The sequence below is a fragment of the Oncorhynchus gorbuscha genome, linkage group LG06 (genome assembly GCF_021184085.1).
Source record: "Oncorhynchus gorbuscha isolate QuinsamMale2020 ecotype Even-year linkage group LG06, OgorEven_v1.0, whole genome shotgun sequence".
Classification (NCBI taxonomy): domain Eukaryota; kingdom Metazoa; phylum Chordata; class Actinopteri; order Salmoniformes; family Salmonidae; genus Oncorhynchus; species Oncorhynchus gorbuscha.
In genome coordinates this window covers 11070863-11090611 of record NC_060178.1, presented here as the reverse complement: position 1 = coordinate 11090611, position 19749 = coordinate 11070863, and the positions used below count along the sequence as shown (strand labels likewise).

Sequence of the window (19749 nt, the reverse complement as noted above, 5' to 3'; positions counted from 1 at the left end):
GCTCGTTTTGTGCCAAAGCTGAAGCGTCCTAACTAACTCATACTAACTAGCTGCTAGGTACTTGTTCACACTGTGCTGTGAGTTATATGTTACTTATGTAATAAACCACATCAACAAGTATTCTTTGTTGTGGCATTAATCATGGTGAACCTACGCATTACACAGAAGATTAGCCCCACAATAATATTATACAATATACAGTAAACAATACAATAGAAAGGAATATGTGCAAAGCTGAACTACATCTGAAATATTGCTTTAAATTATAATGAAAAAAAACACTGATCAACAAACAACAAAAAAACATTCAATATGAGTCTCAAGTACATCGCCATAGTAAAATCCCCCCGCCATGACATTTCCAGGCACAACTAAAACCCAAGGCTTTAGTTTTCCATTCAAGACTCTGTGGAGAGTTAGTCTCTAGAATCCAGTCGTCCCTGGCGACGTTGCTCCATGGTGATGGTGCTGCCCCACTGGGGGAGATGGGGAGATCTCAAAGCACACCATCTGGTGTGTCTTTCCCCATTTGACTAGTGTACTTCTCCTCGTCTGTCTCTCTCTCACACACACACATGCACGCACACACACACACACACACATACACCCTTGTTATTTAGCATGCAGTTTATAAAAGGTATGAGCTGTTGAGCCTATCAGGTGTCGTGTTTAATCACCTCAAGTATAATAAAAAGCATTGAGCTGGCACACACCTAGAGAAAGTTATTTAGTGTAGAGATGCTGACTAAAAGCAAATAAACTGTAAGCTATGAAAATAAATAAATAAGAGTTGCGCACTCTAGTAAAACACCAACGTTTCGGCATCGCACGCTTAGACGCTTAGACGCTTAGACGTTGGTGTTTTACCCAATAAATTACTGGGATTTTATACATAGAGTGTGTGACTCTCTTTAATCACTTCAAGTTAAAATGGCGCCGAAGAGGATGGCTGATGTTTTTGCATTGTTTGTAACTTATATTTTAACTTATTTTGTACATAATGTTGCTGCTACCATCTTTTATGACCGAAAATAACTTCTGGACATCAGAACTGGGATTACTCACCATTAGTCCAACGCTCTAACCACTAGGCTACGCTGCCATCCCTAACTAACTGATAAATATTTACCAGCAAACTGAAAGAAGCTTTTTCCTTTAACAAGTCTGACGAGAAAGATATACTGCTCTCCCGGGAACAGGCCCAGATCCACGTCATTTGCGTGAAGAAAAGACGGAGCAAAAGAGGACGCAGATCGGGCTGCCTTTTGAGAATCTGTAGGCGAGCGAGTAAACTCCCACTGCCATCAATTCTACTTGCTAACATGCAGTCATTGGAAAATAAAATTGATGACCTACAATTATCCTACCAACGGGACATTAAGAACTGTAATATCTTATGTTTCACTGAGCCGTGGCTGAACAACTACAAGGATAATATAGAGCTGGAGAGATTTTCAACCACGACTGCATGGCCAAACACGACTCCAGCACCATCATTAAGTTTTCTGACGACACAACAGTGTAAGGCCTGATCACAGACAATGATGAGACAGCCTATAGGGAGGAGGTCAGAGAACTGGCCGTGTGGTGACAGGACAACAACCTCTCCCTCAATGTGAGCAAGACAAAGAAGCTGATCGTGGACTACAGGAAAAGGCAGGCCGAACATGCCTCCATTAACATCAACGGGGCTGTAGTAGAGCGGGTCGAGAGTTTCAAATTTCTTGGTGTCCACATCACCAATGAACTAACATGTTCCAAACACACCAAGACAGTTGTGAAGAGGGCACGACAAAACCTTTTCCCCTCAGGAGACTGAAAAGACTTGGCATGGGTCCCCAGATCCTCAAAAAGTTCTACATCGAGAGCATCCTAACCGGTTGCATCACCAACTGCTCGGCATCTGACCGATAGGCGCTACAGAGGGTTGTGCATATGGCCCAGTACATCACTGGGGCCAAGCTTCCTGCAATCCAGGAAATCCCATAAAATTGTCGGAGACTCCAGTCACCCAAGTCATAGACTGTTATGAACAGATAGGCAATGAACATAAAAATAAAGACTATTTTAATATCTGTGATTGTATGTTATTTTTCAAACAAATAACGTTTGTTTTACTCTATTTTAATTAATTGAGCTAAGGGATCAATATCAGTATGACTTCTTTTCAATACAATTATTCCCGATATAGCCAAGGAGATGAATGGAGATTGGTCGTGAACAAGGAAATAACGTGTGCCGGACTCTTATTGGCTGATTAAGACAGTATGACGCTGTTTTAAACTCCAATGGTAAGATGCCACACTTGGGTTCCTTTGAGAAGCTCCGGTAATACACATCCTCACCACTAACCCGTTTCTCTCTTTCGAACAGTGCCACCAACATTGGGCCTAGCGAGAAAGCCTTGTACATTAGGTTTTCCCCCCCCATTTTAAAAACAAGCTTTACATTTCAAATTGCGCCTCTTTTTTTATTTTTTATTATTGCAGGATTTAGAAGACTTTGGCGCGTTTTACAATGTTGAAATTGTTTTTCATTGTTGTTCTCGCCCGGGTTGCTCTGGCGAGTGATGTGATTGAATTCACGGATGACGATTTTGACAGTAAAATTGGAGACCACGGGATGATTCTCGTGGAATTCTTTGCGCCATGGTAAGATATACTATCTGTGCGTTTCTGTATATCTTATACTGTTCAGTTACTCACGCAAGAGGAATAACATTGGCTTGTCCAAAAGGTTAATGGGCCTTTTTTAGAATTGATATAAACGTGTGTTAACGTCCGCAAAATTGTGTCCTCCAACTGCATCTAGCTTGGTACTAGCTGATAATGGTTAGCTCATAGCCATGCACTTCCTAATTTATCTAATTTGCCACAGCCTAGCCGTGTGACTCTCTTTTCTGCCCCCATTTGTTAAATGCACTTTGCTACGCGTTATTACATGTGTTCGCCAACTAGTTAAGTTAAGGTGTCTGGTTTGTTGGCTAACTAGTTGAGCCTGGCTATCCAGAACGTTTCATGTTTTAATAATAAATGGCCTAATTCGTAGTTTGTTTTGATCATTAGTTTACTAAGGCATCTTGTCTACCTCTGACTTTAGCCTTAAGGCTAAATTATTAGCTATTACTATTGGAAATGACCTTACAATGAAGTTAACAATAACGACGTCGGGGGCTTGGCCTGCCACTGTTGTCACCCTCTCTTTTGGCTTGTCACTCGTTAACGCAGCCACAAAGTAAAACATTGACCATCTTAAAAATGGGTGAAAACAAAACATGTAGGGTTAGGTTTATAATCAGATTTTTAAAAAGATAAATTATAGAAATGGGCGGGGCGTAAACATAATTATGCCAAGTGACGATCCACTCTTAGCAGAGTTGCCAAAATTCCGATGCATCCGGATTTCAAGGATGCAACTAAACTGAATGTGTCTTCTTCTCAGGGGTTAATTTTTTTTACGCCTGCTACGTGGTCATTGCTAGAAGGATCCAGCGTTTGTCAATTTTTTTTGTGTGCATTTTTATTTAAAGCTAGTCCTAACCTTAACCTAATTCTCCTAACCCGCTGCATACATTTTCCTAACCTGTCAAATCTGTTAATTCGACAAAATGCTGGATCTCTTCTGGCGATGACCCTGCTAAGTTCTATACCTTAGTGACAATATTAGTTTAGTTGTAACCTTATGATTGGCCAGTGAAGCTTGGGTGGCTACTCCCGATTGGTCCCCAAAACTTTTACATAGTTAAACAATGCTGTCAAACTTGGGCAGGGCTTCCTCAGATAATCAGAGCAATCTATCCTTTTCAAGATGGGTGATCAGATTTGATAACTTCATACAGGTTTGTATTTTCCAAGCAATATGTGGATTTCCTTTTTTCTCTCAAACCATTGCTGCTGCATTTATTTCACTGTCCATTTACACGTCGATTTGATCTGTCACCGTGGTATCAAATTCCCCCTGCTTTTTACTACCACCAAGGCCTGAACGGTTCACTGCCTGGGAAGGCAACATAAAGTCCAAGATTTTATTGTTTTTACAGATGATCAGTTTACCTCACTTGTTTGTCCTGTAGGTGTGGCCATTGTAAAAAACTAGCTCCGGAGTATGAGGTGGCAGCCACACGTCTGAAAGGCATCGTCGGATTGGCCAAGGTACTTCAGCCACTTAATGCACCTTACTTTTTTGACCTTTTGCTCTTAAAAGGTTGTGCGTGTGTAATACCCCACACTTATGTAAAGACAGCCATGTCCGTAAGGTTTCTATAAACTGAGCTAGTTGCACAGTTTGTGCTCTAGGTCACACTTAAGTGATGGCCACCTGACATCTTGCTTTAGGTTGACTGCACAGTCCACAACAACGTGTGCCAGAAATACGGAGTCAGCGGTTACCCAACACTGAAGATCTTCAGAGATGGAGAGGACGCTGGTGCCTACGATGGACCCAGAAATGCAGGTATTTAGCCTTAACATTCAATATCGTCTTGTCCTGATGGGCTGAGTCACTGCCTGTTATCCACCTAATTACATGTTTTTGTATTTCAATTGTTCCTCTTGTCAGATGGAATTGTCAGCCATCTTAAAAAGCAGGCCGGCCCAGCTTCTGTGGAGCTCAAGACCGAGGCAGATTTCACAAAGTATGTCGGAGACCGTGACGCAAGTGTTGTGGGTAGGTTTTGCCTTAACGTTGAGTTCTGCATGAATAAACAAAACCAAATGACTGAGTAAAATGTCTGCTATTTGCCTTTGTCATCTGATATTTCACTGTATGCTGTTTCCTGTGTCTGTCTTGTCCAGGTTTCTTTGCCGACGGTGAAAGCCCAGCCAAAGCAGAGTTCCTGAAGTCGGCCAGTGCCCTCCGAGAGTCCTTCCGCTTTGCACACACCAACTCAGAGGATCTTCTCCAGAAACATGGCATAGAGGGAGAGTGAGTGTTCTCTGATCATTGGCTTGTTCATCCCTGTAAAAGGATGGTTTACTCAAAATACAAACATGTTTTCTCCACTGTAGGTGTAAGGTAAGTGGAAAATCATGTTAACTTGTATTTTAAGTGAACTGTCACTTTAATCAGGGACACAAACTAGTCACCTTTTGGTGAAATCCGCTGTTTTGAATCCAAAATGGGTGACGTACGTGAATCGTAAATCCAATGAGACGTTTAGGGGGGGTTTATCACTACTGGCTGTAAGCGAACGAGTGATGCACATTTGGAGCAATACTGGCTGTATCCAAGGCTCAGCCAATCGTTACATAACAGAATGCAGCACGTGACTGAAGAGGAGACACAACCAATGTGCTGCTAACGGCATCAGTGAGCGCTCTGGAAATACAGCAGTAGGGTGCAAAGGCAGTATGCCAGTTAATTTACAGCAGCGCGTCCCCTGAACAATAACGAAGAGGTAGGTGAGAAGCCTGACCACGGAGACGGGGGTGAAATGAAGGTGATGAAGCGTACTTCATGAGCTGTACATGGAAAAACAACTGGCATTTGGAATGTTTTGAGATGAGGGAGAAAGTGTGGTGGAACAAGTATTAGCATTAAGTATCTTGTTAGCTGGTTTGAATTCTCCTCCGTAAGCTAGCCAGAGAAATGTTGAGCAACACTAGCTAACTTAGCATATCAAATAATTGAGTCTATTGTTTGAAAATTAGCTGGCTAATAAAGTCAGACAGTTAGCTAACGTTAGTAACCTAACCAATTCGCTATAGTGTTAACTGGTATACGACTCCTTGCCATTCCTCATGTTATAACGCGTTAGTTGCTTACTGGACCCTCGCAATCTGTGTGAAATGTGTGAAATGTTAACCAGCTAACTACTATCTGTGATCAAATGTTTTCCCTCTACAGTATGTGGTTAATTTTCAGAATGAGAGAATTAAGTGAAAATTAGGAGTTTCAAGTGTAGCTGGAGCCTGTCTTAAACTGGATGCCACTGTAGAGTTGAAAGGAACACCACACACTTTCCCTCTTTAAATACAGTGGATAAAAAGAGGTATGCCAGGTGTCCTGTCTGCCTGAAATAGATTATGCCAACATAGGGTATCGTGCCAGCAGAGCATGATACCCTATTGTAGAACAGATGTCCACAGGCAGACAGTGAACAATGTAGTAATGTGCAGTGTAGTACACAGATATTACTTTGTGTGAGTGAGGTGTTTTTTTTTTTTTTTTACTCTTGTGAACTTTATTTTTGCACACATGTAGCCTTGTGCACTTGATAGATGTCTACTATAGTGGCCACTATAATAGAGCAATTATATTTCTACTTTAAGATGATTTTTTTCACAAGTGCGATATTTAGATGTGTGATCACAAGTGTTCTATTATAAAGGCTGTCATGGCCAACTGCAATAGTAGTGTATTGTGTTTTTTCTTCTCAAGACTTGAGTGTCATTTGCAGTAAAGTCTAGGTAACAAATGACATTTGGTTGCTTTCTTACATTCTTTTAGCTCTGAGTCAGGTTCACACGAACCATTTTATTTTACAGAGACTGATCATGTAGAACATTCTTTTAGCTCTGAGTCAGGTTCACACGAACCATTTTATTTTACAGAGACTGATCATGTAGAACATTCTTTGTTTAATTAGTTCAAACCTGCATTCCCCCCCCCCCTATGTTTCAGTGCAAAAAGGAAGTGTCACCTTTTTGGACCCTCACTGTGTTTGTGTCCCTGGTTTAATAATGCTCACTGTTTGCATTCCTGTTTTAATAATTCTCACTGTTTGCGTCCCTGGTTTAATAATTCTCACTGTGTTTGCATTCCTGTTTTAATAATTCTCACTGTGTTTGTGTCCCTGGTTTAATAATTCTCACTGTTTGCGCCCCTGGTTTAATAATTCTCACTGTGTTTGCGTCCCTGGTTTAATAATTCTCACTGTTTGCGCCCCTGGTTTAATAATGCTCACTGTGTTTGTGTCCCTGGTTTAATAATGCTCACTGTTTGTGTCCCTGGTTTAATAATGCTCACTGTGTTTGCGTCCCTGGTTTAATAATGCTCACTGTGTTTGCCCCTGGTTTAATAATGCTCACTGTGTTTGCGTTCCTGTTTTAATAATGCTCACTGTGTTTGCGTCCCTGGTTTAATAATGCTCACTGTGTTTGCATTCCTGTTTTAATAATTCTCACTGTGTTTGCGCCCCTGGTTTAATAATGCTCACTGTGTTTGCGTTCCTGTTTTAATAATGCTCACTGTGTTTGCGTCCCTGGTTTAATAATGCTCACTGTGTTTGCGTCCCTGGTTTAATAATGCTCACTGTGTTTGCGTCCCTGGTTTAATAATGCTCACTGTTTGCATTCCTGGTTTAATAATGCTCACTGTGTTTGCGCCCCTGGTTTAATAATGCTCACTGTGTTTGCGCCCCTGGTTTAATAATGCTCACTGTGTTTGCGTCCCTGGTTTAATAATGCTCACTGCGTTTGCGTCCCTGGTTTAATGTGTAATCTGATGCCAGTATAATCTCGTGTTCTGTTTTATTGCAGGGGAATCATTCTGTTCCGTCCATCACGTCTCAACAACAAATTTGAAGAGGGCAGTGTGAAGTTCAGCGAGGACACGTTTACCAACGCCAAGATCAAGCCGTTCATCCAGGACAACATGTGAGTTTGACCACAATGTTCTCCCTTTTGTGTTGCTGGCACTGGCGACCCTTTTTTAGGCAGTTTTCAATGGATTCTTCTTGAATGAATTCTTGGGATACTCACGGACCAGTTAAGACCAATTTCTCTGTCGAGCAGCCTTTAAAAAATGTTTTTGTTCAATCCCACGGTCTAGAATGAGGGGATTGTTTTTCTTGACAAGTTGTACCTCTAGTCTACTGCGTCTTGCATGCTGACATTTTATGAAACAAGTTGTACCTCTTACTACACTGAATGTTTCTCTTTCTCCGTCAGCTTTGGAATGTGCCCCCACATGACTGACGACAACAAGGACCAAATGAAGGGCAAGGACCTGCTGGTGGCCTACTACGATGTGGACTACGAGAAGAACCCCAAAGGCTCCAACTACTGGAGGAACCGGTAGGGTCCCTAATAAATAACACTTAATCCCATGAGGGAACTTTCCCTTTGTCTCGTGTGCTATGTCTTGTTAACGTGTAATCTCTCCAGCTGTCAGTCCCTAAGACTCAACTTGTACCTCATGGTGTGTACTCTGAAGGCTGGTTTCCTGGACACGGATGGTAAATCATGTTCAATGGAGATTTGCAACAGATTTGCATTTCAGTGGCCTACTTGGGATGCATGATAAATGTTCCAAGGTGTTGTTATATGCAATGAACCCAACTTCCTCTATAGGGTAATGAAGGTGGCTAAGGGGTTCCTGGACCAGGGGAACAAGCTGAACTTTGCCGTGGCCAGCAAGAACAGCTTTAGCCAAGACATCGCTGAGATGGGCCTGGACGCCAGCTCCGGGGAGCTTCCCGTGGTCGGTATCCGCACCGCCAAGGGAGACAAATACGTCATGACAGAGGAGTTCTCGTAAGTGTCACTTATCACCACACAACTCCAAATGGCTCTTCGGACATGGTATCCCTTAGGATAGGGTGATGGACATTGGTGGATAATTTACTGGTTAAGAGTTTATTGATCAGACAAGTGCTACCTGTTATTTAACTAGGGAATTCACTTACTGTTTGTGAGTGTGCTCTCACTCACTCAGTCTAATCTGCCATAGAAAAGGAAGATTTTCAAGCATCCCTTGAAAAATGTTAAAGGTTTTGGGGCTTTGTTGCCAAGTTTGAAGTTTGAAACTCTCTGCAACAAAGGATATCAGCCAGAACTGCGGTTTAAAAGCAGACAAAGATTTATACACGTATTGTCTTACTACCATCAAGTTCAATGTACACTTTCTACTGAAATATAGCAGCTCTAATGGGTCATGGTGCCCTCCTACAGGTAGAAACTTCCTGTGTCTGGGTTTTATTTCTCTACTGGTTCAGTACAATGCCTTGGGTTTTTACAGACGTGACGGCAAGGCCCTGGAGCGTTTTCTGCAGGACTACTTTGACGGCAAGCTGAAGCGTTACCTCAAGTCTGAGCCAATCCCTGAGAACAACGACGGCCCAGTCAAGGTGAGTCGGCGCTTGAGACTGACATTGCAAGCGGTTGGGCGCGCTCAAATCGGACAAAATGTGTAATCGAAGCAGCAATTTCGATGGTTTCCAATTGGAGCAGTGTGTTTGGGGAGGATCTGTTTGTTGCACTGACTGACAGATGTCCCTGTTTTACTCTACAAAGAGGCATGGCTTTTCTAGGTTTGTCTGTGTAAACCATTCTCACCAAGGCCAACCCTTTCCATCCTTTGTTGTCCTCCAGACTGTGGTAGCTGAGAACTTTGACGCCATTGTGAACGAGGAGGACAAGGACGTGCTGATTGAGTTCTACGCCCCCTGGTGTGGTCACTGCAAGAGCCTGGAGCCCAAGTGGAAAGAGCTGGGAGAGAAGGTAAGGGCTACTGATTTGAAATGATGTGATTATGGCCATTCTTCATTGGCATGTGATATTAACCCCCCCCCCTTTCTACCTCGCAGCTGTCCAGTGATCCCAACATTGTCATCGCAAAGATGGATGCCACAGCCAATGACGTGCCATCCCAATACGAAGTCAGAGGGTGAGTGATACATTTCCAACAGTCATCACTATTTAGCAAGTGTTTGACATGCAGGCGGTGTACATGTCATGGCTGTTGCACCTTAATCATCATGCTTTTAAATTCCTTGTTTCAGATTCCCCACAATCTTCTTCTCTCCAGCTGGACAGAAAATGAGCCCGAAGAAATACGAGGTTTGTCCCGAGTATACACACAACCCCAGATAGAACAATGACACATATTTCACCGGATGTATAAATGTGAAGCATCCGCTTGGCGTTTCCACTCACGACCAAATATGGTGATGAGAGGAAGCTCATTGGTTACCAGTGGAAGGAGATGAATTCTGGTTTACATTCTGCAAATTTTCTCATCGGTGAAACAACCTTTGATCTGAATACTGTTTTTCTGTTCCCAAAACTAGAATCTGCTATGAACAGAGTGGACTAAGTTTATTTTCTATATTACATTTTCTTTTGTCGACTTCACTCTTTGTTAAAAAAAAAATGTTTTTATTGTTTAGGAGTGAAAAGGCAAATTGAGGTATTGCACACATGCTCTTCAGAGTAGGCGTTCCCTAACGGAAATATGCAAATGTGGACTAGAATACCCATAGGTTCTCGCCAACTGCTACTTGTTCTGCCCACTACAACTCATTTGTTCCCATTTGAAACAACTGCTTTGGTCTAGCTTGGTTTAGTTGTAAAAATAAATCTTTCATATAAATTCAAATCATTAAAATTCAGACAGAAAATATTTACACAAGAAGCAATCTAATATCACAGTCAAACTCTGTCGTTTAGTTAAGTTCACCATTCTGCGACTCTCACTGTTAATAAACATCGCTCATAGAAGATTCCAAGGACACTCACTCACATGTAGCACTTGTGTCACATTGATGCTGCAGCTAACCTGGCTTGTCGATGTTTTTCTTTCTTTCAGGGAGGTCGTGAGGTCAGTGACTTCATCTCCTACCTGAAGGAGGCGGCCACCAACCCCCTGGTGGCTCAGGAAGAGGAGACGTCCAAGAAGAACAAGATCGAGCTATAGAAGCTCAACTGGAGCCCACATTCCAAGGAGGGGAAAACACTGACAACTAAATTATATTCCAATCTTTAGTGAACTACAGAATGCTCTGAGCCCAGTTGAGATGAGGGTCCTGCCGCTCTGCGAACACTGTGGAAATTGGCGGTGGTGTCCAGGGCCTGCCTGAATATTTTTTTGTTTTTTTTTGTTGCCTCAATGAAATTGAGTTTATTTCCCCTGGTCTGTCTGTACCTCTGATGCACTTTGGTACAATAACAATTTCCAGTCATCTATTAGTTTATTATTTCTGGAAGAGGGGAGTTATGGTGAATTCCTTTTATTTTGTACCATGTCTTTGTTTTTGTACATTTGAAAGGATTGTGAAATAAAAAGGCCCACAACCAGTATGTTTTGTTTGAATTTATGAGATGTGGCTCGTTTCTGAATTCCTTGAGGAAAAAAAATCTGGTATTTCTAAACTATTCTTCCTGATTGGTGCAGCGGTCTAAGGCACTGCGTCTCTGCTAGAGGAGTCACTAAAGACCCTGGTTTCGATTCCAGGCTGTATCACAACCGGCTGTGATTGGGAGTCACAGGACGGGCGGCACACAATTGTCCCAGTGTCTTCCAGGCTAGGCTTTGGCTGGGGTAGGCTGTCATTGTAAATAAGAATCAAACTGATTTGCCTAATTAAATGGTACATTAAATCACTGGACCCATTCAATAAATGTAGTGTTGCACTTCTAACTGGCCTGTTTCCTGGACGCAGCCTAGGCTAACTCCTGGACTGAAATGCTCAACAGAGCTTCTGAAAGGTTGTTTTGGACCTGGTATCGGCTTGTTTCCAGGAACCTGGCCTTGATTTTAAGAGGCTACTTCCAGACACCAATGTGCTCCGTCTTTGTACTAAAGTAAAGGGTCACGGTTTATTTTCATCTAGTGAAACACTGCCTTGCTTCTCAACGAAAGTGAATAGTTTACACTTTGTAGATGTTGCTGTGTAATTTCATTGATCCCAGAGCAGTGGTGTGAAAATCCTCTTTGACCACTGACAATTCCTATTGACGTGACTGGTGGTGCAGGGCAGATACTGGCAAGACCAAACACCCTAAATTTGACAACTGATTTTCTGGAAGTCAAAATGGAATCGAGCCAGCCATGATTACCTGACCCTGGGTTTTCCCACCTAGGGAAAAGTTGTTGAAAAGATGACAATACCAAACATCTACATTTGGTTCTGATTTAAAAGGTGAAATGACTTAAATGTAATTTCAACATTTTATTGGACCTTTATTCAACTAGGTCATTTAAGCACAAATTCTTATTTACCATGACAGCCTACACCAGCCAAACCTTAACCTGCCCTATGGGACTGGAATTGAATCAGGGTCTGTAGTGACACCTCAAGCATTGTGATGCAGTGCCTTAGACCGCTGTGATACAGCCTGGGATGGAACCAGGGTCTGTAGTGATTCCTCTAGCACTGAGATGCAGCGCCTTAGACCGCTGTGATACAGCCTGTGATAGAATCAGGGTCTAGTGATTCCTCTAGCACTGAGATGCAGTGCCTTAGACCGCTGTGATACAGCCTGGAATGGAACCAGGGTCTGTAGTGACTCCCCCTAGCACTGAGATGCAGTGCCTTAGACCGATGTGTCACTTGGGAGCCCAAACATGCTTGCATACTCATGGACACAGTATCAAAAATTGGTCTATGAACAATTTTATTAACCATCATACATCACTCCAGTATTTACACACACCATTTTTTTTACAACATTCAAGAGCTAATTTGATTTATTTCACTACTGAAGAAGCCTGACTCAAATCAAATTATTAACAAAGGGGTTTTCATTCGGTTTTGCTATTTTATATTTACATTTCATGTAACATTTAATCATTATTTATGCAAACCAACAATTATACTGCTTAAAAACAATGGAGTAAAACAAGTTTATATTTTTACCCTTAATCAATGGCATCAACATATTGATAAACCAATGAACAAATATGTGAAAAACAGTAAAAATTCAGTATATATCTTTCACCTTGTCAAAATTGTGCATGATATACACTTAGTGTACAAGACATTATAGACACCTGCTGTTTCCATGACAGACTGACCAGGTGAATCCAGGTGAAAGCTATGATCCCTTATTGATGTCACTTGTTAAATCCACTTCAATCAGTGTAGATGAAGGGGAGGAGACAGGTTAAAGAAGGATTTATAAGCCTTGAGACATGGATCGTGTATGTGTGCAATTCAGAGGATGAATGGGCAAGACAAAAACATTTCAGTGCCTATGAACGGGGTAGTAGGTGTACTCAATATTAGGAAGGTGTTCTTAATATTTTGTACACTCAGTAAATTTAATATCACTTTTCAACCAATCCAGTGCATTTTTGTTAAATAAAAAATAGAGAAATCAACAATATGTCAAAGGATTTAACTAAACAACATAACCTTCAAAACTCCAAACCTACAACCTGATTGGACGATATTACCTGGAATGCTTCTTACACTCAAGGATTATTATTCCCAAACTATACAGCAAATGTTCTGGGAAGCAAACAGAAACCTGAAAACACCATCCAACCTGGAACCGAGTGAGTAATGCTTAGTCTGAAGCTATTTTTTACTTTCAAAAGCCAAGAAGGAAAATACATTACAATGATATTTTACTTTATAAAGGACTGAAAGCTACCAATCTTGCCAGGGCAAAGAGATACAATTTCAGTTAGCACTGACTTGTGAAGCGAGAGGTGTCGAAGCCTTTGAGCCCAAAAAATGGCAGGCTACCCCCCACCCAGGCTACCCCACCCAAACCCAGAGGCCTTGAAGCCCCCTCCTGCTGTTCAGAGACTGGCATTTTCTGCAAGAAATCTGCCTCCAGAAATAAAAGCTTCTCCCAAGTGGGTGACACCTACTCCTGTTGCCTGCTGCACTGCTGCTTGGATTCCACCTGGTGATCTGTTCACCGTCTGCCCTGGTTGTCCCCCCCCCCACTCCCCTCCCCACTGTTGGGGCGAGTGACTCTGAATTTACAATGGCTACCCCCTCGTTATATATAAAATATTTTATTGTGCATTATGCTATTTGCATCACGACTCCTGCATGCTTTGTTGACTACGAACATTCTTTACCCAATCGTGGGACAGACTATGTTTGTTCCCACACCCGAGACTCTGACTCTATTGGTTACAGAGACTTTTGGCCTACCATCCTATTCTAACCACCTCTCGCAGGCTTTGTATTTATGTTACCTGATGAAATTACGGAACAATATGATCTTGTTGCCATCTGATGCACATTCTGATGTCATGAATCAGCACTGCAGAGCTCTCCCTGTCCTCTGCCATTTCCTGATTGTATTACTGTTGATGATATCTGGAAATGTGCATGTACACCCTGACCCATCTACAGTTGCTAGTACCAATTCTGACTTGTGCTCTGATATCTGCTTCACTGATTTCTGCTCTCGTAAAAGCCTGGGTTTTCTGCACGTTAACACTAGAAGCTTATTACCTCAAATGGATCAACTGAAAGTGTGGGTTCACAGCTCCAATCCAGATGTGTTGGTCATTTATTGAGACGTGGTTAAAGGAAGAGTGTTTTGAATACTGATGTTAACCTTTCTGGTTATAACCTTTTTAGGCAAGACAGATCATCCAAAGTTGGTGGAGTGGCAATCTTTACCAATGGTCGTCTTCAGTGCTCAGTTGTCTCCACAAGTCTGTCTCAAGACAATTTGATTTGACTGGTTTTAAGTATTAAACTCTCAAATAGCTCTTTGTTGCTGGGTGCTATCGTCCTCCATCAGCACTGGCCTATACCCTACCTGCCCTAAGCTCTCTCCTGGCCCCTTACACTAAGTCTGAATTTGTCCTGCTAGGTGACCTAAACTGGGATATGCTTACACCGGCTGACCAAGTCCTAAAGCAATGGGACTCCCTAAATCTTTCTCCTATTATTACCATTCCCACAAGGTATGACTCCAAACACCCAGAAAAGGCTACTCTTCTTGATGTTATCCTCACAAATAATCCTGATAGGTATCAGTCTGGTGTTTTCTGTAATGACCTTAGCGATCACTGTTTAGCAGTCTGTGTTCGTAATGGCTGCTCAGTGAAACGACCTGTCCTGACTTGTCATAGACGCTTGCTAAAAAACTGGCCTCTGTAAAATGGTATAGAATCAGCTTTATACTTCGAATCCCACCGTACATTCTACACTATGCAATCTGGTTTCCGAGCTGGTCATTGGTGCCCCTCAGCCACGCTCAAGGTCCTAAACGTTATCATAACCTCCATCGATTAAGAGATAATACTGTGCAGCTGTATTCAAAGACCTGGCCAAGGCTTTCGACTCTGTCAATCACCACATTCTTATCGGCAGACTCAACAGCCTTGGTTTCTCAAATGACTGCCTCGCCTGGTTCACCAACTACTTCTCAGATTTCAGTGTGTCAAATCGGAGGTTCTGTTGTCCGGACCTCTGGCATTCTCTATGAGGGTGCCATAGGGTTGAATTCACGGGCCGACTCTTTTCTCTGTATACAACAATGATGTCGCTCTTGCTGCTGGGGATTCTCTGATCCACCTCTACGCAGACAACACCATTCTGTCGTCTTCTGGCCCTTCATTGGACACTGTTAACTAACCTCCATATGAGCTTCAATGCCATACAACACTCCTTCCGTGGCCTCCAACTGCTCCTAAATGCAAGTAAAACTAAATGTGTGCTCTTCAACCGATCGCTACCAGCGCCTGTCCAGCATCACTACTCTGGACGGTTCTGACTTAGAATATGTGGACATCTACAAATACCTAGGTGTCTGGGCAGACTGTAAACTCTCCTTCCAGACTCACATTAAGCATCTCCAATCCAAAATTAAATCTAGAATCAGCTTCCTATATCGCAACAAAGCCTCCTTCACTCATGCTGCCTAACATACCCTCGTAAAACTGACTATCCTACTGATCCTTGACTTCAGCGATGTCATTTACAAAATAGCCTCCAACACTCTTCTCAGAAAATTGGATGCAGTCTATCATAATGCCATCCTTTTTAACACCAAAGCCCCATATACTAACCACCACTGCGATCTGTATGCTCTCGTTGACTGGCCCTTACTTCATATTCGTCGCCAAACCCACTGGCTCCAGGTCATCTATAAGTCTCTGCTAGGTTAAGCCCCGCCTTATCTCAGCTCACTGGTCACCATAGCAGCACTGCTCCAGCAGGTATATTTCACTGGTCACCCCCAAAGGCAATTCCTGCTTTGGCTGCCTTTCCTTCCAGTTCTCTGCTGCCAATGACTGGAACGAATTGCAAAAATCACTGAAGCTGGAGACTCATATATCCCTCACTAACTTTAAGCACCAGCTGTCAGAGCAGCTCACAGATCACTGCACCTGTACATAGCCCATATTTAAACAGCACATCCAACTACCTCATCCCCATACTGTTTTTTTATATTTTCTCCTTTGCATCCCAGTATCTCTACTTGCACATCTATCACTCCAGTGTTTAATTGCTAAATTGTCATTATTTCGCCACTATGGCCTATTTTATTTCCTAACCTTCCTTATCCTACCTCATTTGCACACACTGTAAATATTATTTTCTATTTTGTTATTGACTGTATGTTTGTTTATTCCATATGTAATAATGTTGTTTGTGTCACACTGCTTTGCTTTATCTTGGCCAGGTCGCAGTTGTAAATGAGAACTTGTTCTCAACTAGCCTACCTGGTTAAATAAATAAATAAACATTCAGCCATCAGATTTGCCACCAATAGGGCACATCACTGCACTCTATACTCCTCCGTAAACTGGTAATCTCTTTATACTCATTGCAAGACTCACTAGTTGATGCATATTTATAAAACTCTCTTAGGCCTCACACCCCCCTATCTGATATATCTACAGCAGCCCTCATCCTCCACATACAACATTTGTTCTGCCAGTCACATTCTGTTAAAGGTCCCCAAAGCACACACATCTCTGGGTCACTCCTCTTTTCAGTTGGCTGCAGCTAACGAATGGAACGTGCTGCAACAAACACTCAAACTGGACAGTTTCTCAATCTCTTCATTCAAAGACTCAATCATGGACACTCTTACTGACAGTTGTGACTGCTTTGTGTGATGTATTGTTGTCTCTACCTTCTTGCCCTTTGTGCTGTTGTCTGTGCCCAATAATGTTTGTACCATGTTGTGTTGCTACCATGTTGTTGTCATGTTGTGTTGCTGCCTTGCTGTGTTGTCTTTTATGTAGTGTTGTGTTGTTGTGATGTGTGTTTTGTCCTATATATATTTATATATAATTATCCCTGCCCCCGTCCCTGCAGGAGGCCTTATGCCTTCTGGTAGGGCGTCATTGTAAATAAGATTATTTATCTTAACTGACTTGCCTCGTTAAATAAAGGTTCAATAAAATAAATTCTGAAAACAGAAACAAACAGATCAACACCACTGTTCAAGCCTGCTGAAGGTGTGGTAACCATCACTCCCGGCTTTACCAAGGGCACGCTTGAGGTGGTCTCCCACAGCTCTGCGTACAACATGTCATGTTCTGTGGCTTTGCCATTGCATTTCCTGACTGCCCCTGCAACACAGAAAGAAACACTTAGTTATAGTATATAAAACACTCAAAGTAATGGATATGTGGCATCTATGGCCTCGGTTATACCCGGGCACGTAAATGCAACTTCTGTCATCCGATCACTCCAAGCTGCATTAGGTCTGGATACGCGAAAGTCACATTGTGTTCGCAATATGTCAATATCTGCCAGGACAGGCATTGCGCTCAGAATTGAGTCTAGATGCAATCAGGCCACTGAATATGCACAAGCAATGAACAGAGATGTGGGGAAAAGCACATGATATACAACTGACCTTCATAATAACAAAGAACACGTGTGTGTCTGATGGGAAATAAACTTTTATACAACCCAACAGGGTGAGAAATTACATGAATATCGGTGGACAACTTGCATTAGTGTAAATGAACATAGACGATGGAACGTATTCCCTTTTTCTTATGAGATGAATTGATATGGTGACAAATATTTACCATTTAAACCATGTGTGACCTCTCACCTCACTGGCTGTAGAAGTGTTCTGCCTAGCCAATCGCTCAACAGTTATCAGAATGAGCTCCACCCTCACTGGGTCCTCAGACGAGAGGAAGGCTGGGGAGAGATGGAGGGATGGAAGGATCAATTCATCCATCATTCAACAAGTCAGTAAAATAACGAGAACGTTGATAAGCTTAAATATCCATCTCCCATCCATGGAGAGACCTATGTGCTGTATCTTACCCTCCAGACGGTGGCGCAGCGGTCTTAGGCACTGCATCTCAGTACTAGAGATGTCACTACAGACCCTGGTTCAATTCCAGGCTGTATAATATAATAATAATATATGCCATTTAGCAGACGCTTTTATCCAAAGCGACTTACAGTCATGTGTGCATACATTCTACGTATGGGTGGTCCCGGGGATCGAACCCACTACCCTGGCGTTACAAGCGCCATGCTCTACCAACTGAGCTCACAACCGTCCGTGATTGGGAGTCCCATAGGGTAACGCACAATTGGCCCAGTGTGGTTTTGGTTTGGCCAGGGTAGGCCGTCATTGTAAATAAGAATTTGTTCTTAACTGACCTGGTCAGTGAGGGGTGAGCGAATCATCACTGGTTCATTCAAACACAGGCCAGGGGCAAAAATGTACTTTTTGTTTTACCAGCCACTGTGGCAGGCCACTCAGATTACATTCCCCCCAAAAAACAAAACAGATGTCCAGTCATTAATGTTTCTAAAACAAGAAATGACCAGTGTTTTATGACCAATGTCTTTTAACCAAAATATTAGATGAGACAAAATGTTCAGCTGCCCCTTTAAGGGCTGGAGGTTACCGTGGCCACTTGAGTCGTGTCATGAGTGTCTGTGAGATTTGGGATCTGACTGCTAGGACATCTCTTCGCTGTCAGTTGAAGCAGCAGTCTCAAACTAACGTTGAAAAACAATCGAGCTTGTGAACAAAACAATGTAAAGAGTCAAGAAACACGCGGACAAAGTCTCACATTGTCCACTTTAGAGTAAATAAGACCAACGTTTGTGTCTGTGTACAGCGCCTCCAAAAATGAATCTATCAGCACTTCACTCAGAGCACAAAACTCTCCTGCCAGGCAGTGTTGCCACAGAACAATGTGAGGTGTTGCTGCCTGAGGTGGGATATAGGATTCCTATTTATTTGTGCAATTAGCAGCAATGAAGCAACACAGCAGAAATGCTTTGAAAACAGCTACTGCATAATTTTTCTACAGTAAATCGTAGGATGGTACAGCCTGACATGATATTGCCTGACATGATATTGCCTGACATGATACTGCCTGACATGATATTGCCTGACATGATACTGCCTGACATGATACTGCCTGACATGATACTGCCTGGAATGGTACAGCCTGACATGATACTGCCTGACATGGTACAGCCTGACATGATACTGCCTGACATGGTACAGCCTGACATGATACTGCCTGGAATGGTACTGCCTTAGATGGTGCCTGAGATGTTACTGCCTAGGATGGTACTGTAGCTGTGGTAGAAAGTTGATTTGTGATGTTCTGCATTTATCAGAGTGCCATCAGGGAGCCTGATTTCAGATGTGTTTTAAACAGGATTATTAAGGAAATATTTTTTATTATGTTTTATTTGTATTTAACATTTATTTAAGGTTAAGGTAATTGCAACGCATGTAAACGTTTTAACCAAACTATTATATTAATTTGACTATTCACAATATTCGCATTATTGTGTGCATGTAACCGTACTCAGTGTTTGAATCAGATTTGAACGGTGGAGGATTATTGATAAAGTAACTAACTGTTCTTTCTATCCAGTAGAGGGCAACATTGTTGCTGTTTGTCAATACATTTAGTTGAGGTGGATGTTCTTCCGTGAAATGACTGACAGCGGCTCAGGAGTTGGTATTCTTCTTTGATTGGTAGAAATGCATGAAAGGTAAATTATATAATCCAATCAGAGTTGAATGCGAACCCCAAAGGCGGGATTTACCAGCGCACAAGCCAATCAGTGCCAAGTTATTAACATTTGTAGAGTGTTGCAGA

At 42.3% G+C, this 19749-nt stretch overlaps 1 protein-coding gene across 1 annotated transcript; it reads left to right on the top strand.

The window, feature by feature from the left end:
- The first annotated feature begins 2328 nt into the window (after positions 1-2328).
- On the top strand, positions 2329-11018 carry LOC124037520 (protein disulfide-isomerase A3-like). The gene is made up of 13 exons (XM_046352309.1): positions 2329-2651; positions 4073-4151; positions 4335-4452; positions 4558-4665; positions 4794-4923; positions 7479-7595; positions 7890-8015; positions 8292-8474; positions 8959-9067; positions 9312-9440; positions 9527-9606; positions 9722-9779; positions 10528-11018. Exons 1-13 carry the CDS (start codon positions 2518-2520, stop codon positions 10633-10635), a joined length of 1479 nt encoding a protein of 492 aa, XP_046208265.1. The 5' UTR covers positions 2329-2517; the 3' UTR covers positions 10636-11018.
- Positions 11019-19749: the final 8731 nt, after the last annotated feature.

Bases quoted from the DNA above. Each gene is read 5' to 3' on its own strand.
- LOC124037520 (XM_046352309.1), top strand. From the start codon at position 2,518: ATGTTGAAATTGTTTTTCATTGTTGTTCTCGCCCGGGTTGCTCTGGCG. The intron at 4,453-4,557 runs GTATTTAGCCTT...TCCTCTTGTCAG, and splicing joins CGATGGACCCAGAAATGCAG to ATGGAATTGTCAGCCATCTT. The intron at 4,666-4,793 runs GTAGGTTTTGCC...TGTCTTGTCCAG, and splicing joins CCGTGACGCAAGTGTTGTGG to GTTTCTTTGCCGACGGTGAA.